Below are 4748 nucleotides of genomic sequence, written 5' to 3'. Positions count from 1 at the left end.
CTTCAAACTCATTATAATATAGGTGTCAGAAGCTAAAATTATTTTGTAAAATAGTAAATAGTTTAAAAAATCTTAAACCAAACTTTGATCGCATGTTAATAAATAAATATTTTATATATATATAAATTATATTTACAATATTAAAATAATTTTACTTAAATAGATAAAAAATAAACTTAACAAGTTTTATTTTATAAATTTTAAATTAATATTATAAATTATTATTTACAGTTTAATATATTTGCCACATAATATTTTATAAAGAGATTAAATGTAACGTAGTGATTGTCATCTAATAAAAATTTATTTTATATATGATGATTGGTGGCCAATGTAAGATTATTTTATACTATTGTGCATAATTTTTGTCTCTTTTATAATATTATTTTGCCTTAAAAAATAGAGAGGATCCATATGGTCATATACTCATATTGAAACTCGTTTCTGATTGATGTTATTTATATCTACCAATTTTCCATTCGTGTCTCTCTTTCCAATGAGGATGTGGATCCCACACAAACAAAGCAGGAGGAATCCAATTACCGAACGCAATCAACCACTGCCAACAGTAACATAAACCCACGTTTTTGTAAAAGACAGACCCACATTCTTACCTCGGTTTGACCGGATTTTTGTACTCGTGTGTTTCACCTTACAATTCTCTCTTTTCTCTACCAACAATACCTCATTTTCTTCTCCTTCACCTCATTACCTCTTCACCTCTCTTAAAGGGTATGTTTCTAATCTCTCTCCCTCTCTTCTGCCATAGCTTTTGTCTTTGAGTTTCTAATATGTGTTTTTTATTTTGTTAATATTCAGATTAACGTGTCTATTGGATCAATGAAGGGTGAAGCAGTAAACACGACATGGCTCGGTGGTATTTGGCCTGTTTCTCGCAAGAGTGGTTCAGATGAAAAAGATGGAGTTGGAATTATGGCATTTGAAGTTGCAGGGTTGATGTCAAAAGTGGTTAACTTTTGGCATTCTTTGAGTGACAATGAAGTAATGAATCTAAGAGAATGGTTAGTGAATTCAGTTGGTGTCAAAATGCTTGTTTCTGATGATGAATATTTCTTGATGGAACTTACATGGAATGAGATACTCAATAACTTTCAATCTCTAACACAATCTGTGGCAAGGTTAGGAAAAAGGTGTAAGGATCCTATATATCAAAGCTATGAAAGTTTTGTTCACAACCCTTTTGAGAATTATGTTCAATGGTCAGGTTGGGAATATAGATGGAAAAAGATGGAGAGGAAGGTGAAGAAAATGGAAAGATTTGTTGGTTCTATGTCACTTTTGTCACAAGAGATTGAAGTGTTGGCTGAGTGTGAACAAACTCTAAGGAGAATGAAGTTGAATCGATATCGCGAGGTTGTTAACAAGACGAAATTGCTCGAGTTTGAGAAGAAGGTTATGTGGCAGAGGAATCAAGTGCAAAATATTAGAGATTTGTCTCCTTGGAGTAGAAGTTATGATTATGTTGTTAGATTGTTAGCAAGATCATTGTTCACAATTCTGGAGAGAATCATTATTGTGTTTGGAAATAGTCATTTACCAATTGAAAACCATCAAAATGATTCCTCAATATCAATGAACAATACTAATAATCGTCTCGGGCGCAACCATTCGTTCCCTTCTCTCAATGTCATGCAATCTTCGGTTCATCCTTCCGAGACGAATCTAAACGAATATTCTTCGGGGCCTATTGGAAGAAAGAGCAAGAGCAAGAAAAAGAAGAAAGAGCAACAAGTGCTTCATTCACAAGATTCATATGAAAGGCTTCTTCCCTTGGAAGGCAAGCAATTGAAATACATTGGATCATTCAAAGGGTGCATATTGGTTCGAAACGATTCGCACGGTGGATCTACGAGGAAAAACATTGATGTCAACACGAAACCGATACTTGATAAACCGTCTCTCTTTCACAGAAGTAGAGTTTACTCCAAACTATCACTCAAGGAGAAGTTAAAGCCGGTTCCATCAACACTTGGAGATGCAGGTCTAGCTCTACATTATGCAAATGTGATTGTATTAATAGAGAAGATAGTGTCATCGCCTCGCACGAATAAGATCAATCTTCGAATGAGAGACGATCTATACAATAAGCTACCGACGACTATAAGAACGGCTTTAAGGGGTAAGCTTAAATGGTATGCTACTGTCAATGGTGATAATCTTGCAGTAGAATGGAATGTGGTAATAACTCAGATATTGGAGTGGCTAGCTCCACTTGCAAACAATATGGTAAAGTGGCATTGTGAGAGGAATTTTGAGAAGGAACATACTTGTTTGAAAGCAAATGTTTTACTTGTACAAACTCTTTATTTTGCAAACCAAACAAAAACTGAAGCTGCCATTGTTGAACTCCTTGTTGGTCTCCATTATGTATGCAGGGTTGATAGAAAAGGGTATATAGATCGCTTAAGAAGGAGTTAGTTGTGTAATAATTGTGTTATCTCATAGGACAATATTTTTGTTTTGTACATTTGGTATATGCATTGGAGACACAATTTTGTGTTGTACATTGTTTGATTGATATGCTTACAAATTGGAAAGAATAGTGTAAAAATCATTACAATATGCTATTTGTTAGTAATGTTCATTTTGCATTATTTTCAAGGATTTTAATATTTACTTTTCATTGCAATTTTGTTAGTTCTAATTCAAACCATAGAGTTAGCTTTATGTTAGTTACAAGTTAATTGGTAAGTTAGAGGTTACTTACGTTTACTTAAATTTGGCTAGTGATTTACTTGCATCACAGTAAACTGGTTTGAGTGTTGCTAAAACCTATATAAATATATAACCAATGCTTGTAATCGATAATTCATTCTTCTACTTTTAATTTTATAAACTCTCCTCTCTCATTTCTTCTTCCATCCCAAGATGTATGCAGGATCAAAAGGGTTATTGATCTTTCAAGAAATGAGAAAGATTTTATGACAAATCATGTTTAAAGAAAATGACAATTTTTATGTAACCTTTTCATTTTTTATGAGAAAATACTACAACAAAATATAGATGTTCTTAAAAGTTTTCATCTCGGTTGAATATTCAGTCGATGTATAATCTATTTAAATCGGCATCTTCTTTTTTCTTAATTAAAAATATAAAACCATCTATTCCTTCGATTGGGCTGTCAACCGATAGAAAAAGTCCCTTTAAATCTTAGCAATTGCAATTTTTTTAATTGGTGCATTTTTTTTTGTTTTTTATTAAAAATTAAAAATTAAATAATCTATTCTCTCAGTTTGACAAATAACCGATGAGAAAAGTCCTTCGGAAACACTCTTTGAATTCCAACAACGGCAGTTTTTAATTTATTTTTTTTCAATTGTTGTCTCGGTTCACACCCCAACCGAGGGAAAAGTTGTGCACTTTCCATTTTTTCGTCTAGACTAATGGCCCGAGGTGAAAATTGCGCGCTTTCCATAACACTCTTCGTTACCTCAGACCCCAACCAAGGTAATAGTCCTTTCTCAACTGAGATAAATGTTAGAAGTTGTAATTCATTATTTTGTAGAATAAGTTGTATTCGATCGAGTTGTGTCTGACCTAGTCGAAGTAGAAGTCAATTGTATTCAACAGAGTCAAATACAACATATAGTTGTTGTGTCGAAGCCAAAATATAACTTATATTTTGGGTTTGGGTTGTATGTTTTGTGTTTGAGCCTTGATCGCCTATAAATAGGCATGGCATTGTATAGTTTTAAAATTTTAAGTTTTACAAGTTTTCAAAAAGGTTTTCTAATTCTCTCCTATCTTTTATCTCCTTCTTCTTCATTCTTCTTGAAACCCTAATTGTTCCATTTGCTCCAATAAATTGGTATCAACGAGGCCGGTTGCGACTTAGAGAGAATATGTACTCGTTTTCAAATGGGAGAACTACGAGAGGTCGGTTGCATCATGAAGATCATCTTTATATTTCAAGATGTGGCTGAAATCGTGAATGATGGAGTACCTACAATGGAAGAGAATGTGAATGATGTTCAGCTAGCTGCACACAAGGAACGAAGAAAGAAAGATGAAAAAAATATGTTCTTAATCCATCAATGTATGAATCCTAACGTGTTTGAGAAGATCATTGAAGAAGAAACAGTAAAAGGAGTGTGAGACATGTTAAAGAACTTGTATGGAGGAGATGAAAATTTGAAGAGAGTGAAGTTATATACGCTGAAAAAGCAGTTTGAGATGACTCAAATGAAAGAAGACGAGTCAGTTTCAGAGTTCTTTACACGTGTGGTATCGCTAACAAACCAGATGAAGGCGGATGGTGAATCAATCAACAATTTTGCAGAAGATTGAGAAAGTGTTGAGATCTCTAACTACAAATTTTGATTACATTGTAGTCTTTATTGAAGAGTCAAAGAAAGTCATAGGCAACAAGTATGCATGGAAGAAAGTTGACATGAGGGAGGTGTCGTATTACAACTATCAAAGATTTTGTCTTTGTGCTAGAAATTGTTGAAGAAAGAAGGAATCAAGAGCAAAAGATGATGACGAAATATGCACATGCTGGAGAAAGCGACTATGATGATATGTTGCTCATGGAAAATACTCAGTCAAACAATGAGCAAACCTACATGTGGTATTTGAATTTAGGATGCAGCAACCACATGACTGGAAATAAAAAATAGTTTACCAAGTCAGATGAATCAGTCAAGAAAGTGATTAAGTTTGCAGATGGAAGGCATGTTACATAAGAGGGAAGAGGAAACATAGTTATCGTGAGGAGAAATGGTCGA

General features: G+C 33.6%; 1 protein-coding gene across 1 annotated transcript; it reads left to right on the top strand.

Moving 5' to 3' along the window:
• Positions 1-566: 566 nt before the first annotated feature.
• LOC127097163 (protein PSK SIMULATOR 1) lies at positions 567-2644 on the top strand. Its single transcript, XM_051035676.1, has 2 exons — positions 567-732; positions 820-2644. The coding sequence occupies exon 2, from the start codon at positions 841-843 to the stop codon at positions 2437-2439; it is 1599 nt and encodes a 532-aa protein (XP_050891633.1). The 5' UTR covers positions 567-732; positions 820-840; the 3' UTR covers positions 2440-2644.
• The last annotated feature ends 2104 nt before the right edge of the window (positions 2645-4748 follow it).

This window comes from Lathyrus oleraceus, chromosome 6 (assembly GCF_024323335.1).
Source record: "Lathyrus oleraceus cultivar Zhongwan6 chromosome 6, CAAS_Psat_ZW6_1.0, whole genome shotgun sequence".
NCBI classification, from domain to species: Eukaryota; Viridiplantae; Streptophyta; class Magnoliopsida; order Fabales; family Fabaceae; genus Lathyrus; species Lathyrus oleraceus.
Note: the sequence above shows the minus strand (reverse complement) of the source record. Positions and strands in the feature narration are given on the sequence as shown.

Coding starts and splice junctions, on each gene's coding strand:
- LOC127097163 (XM_051035676.1), top strand. CDS start 841: ATGAAGGGTGAAGCAGTAAACACGACATGGCTCGGTGGTATTTGGCCT.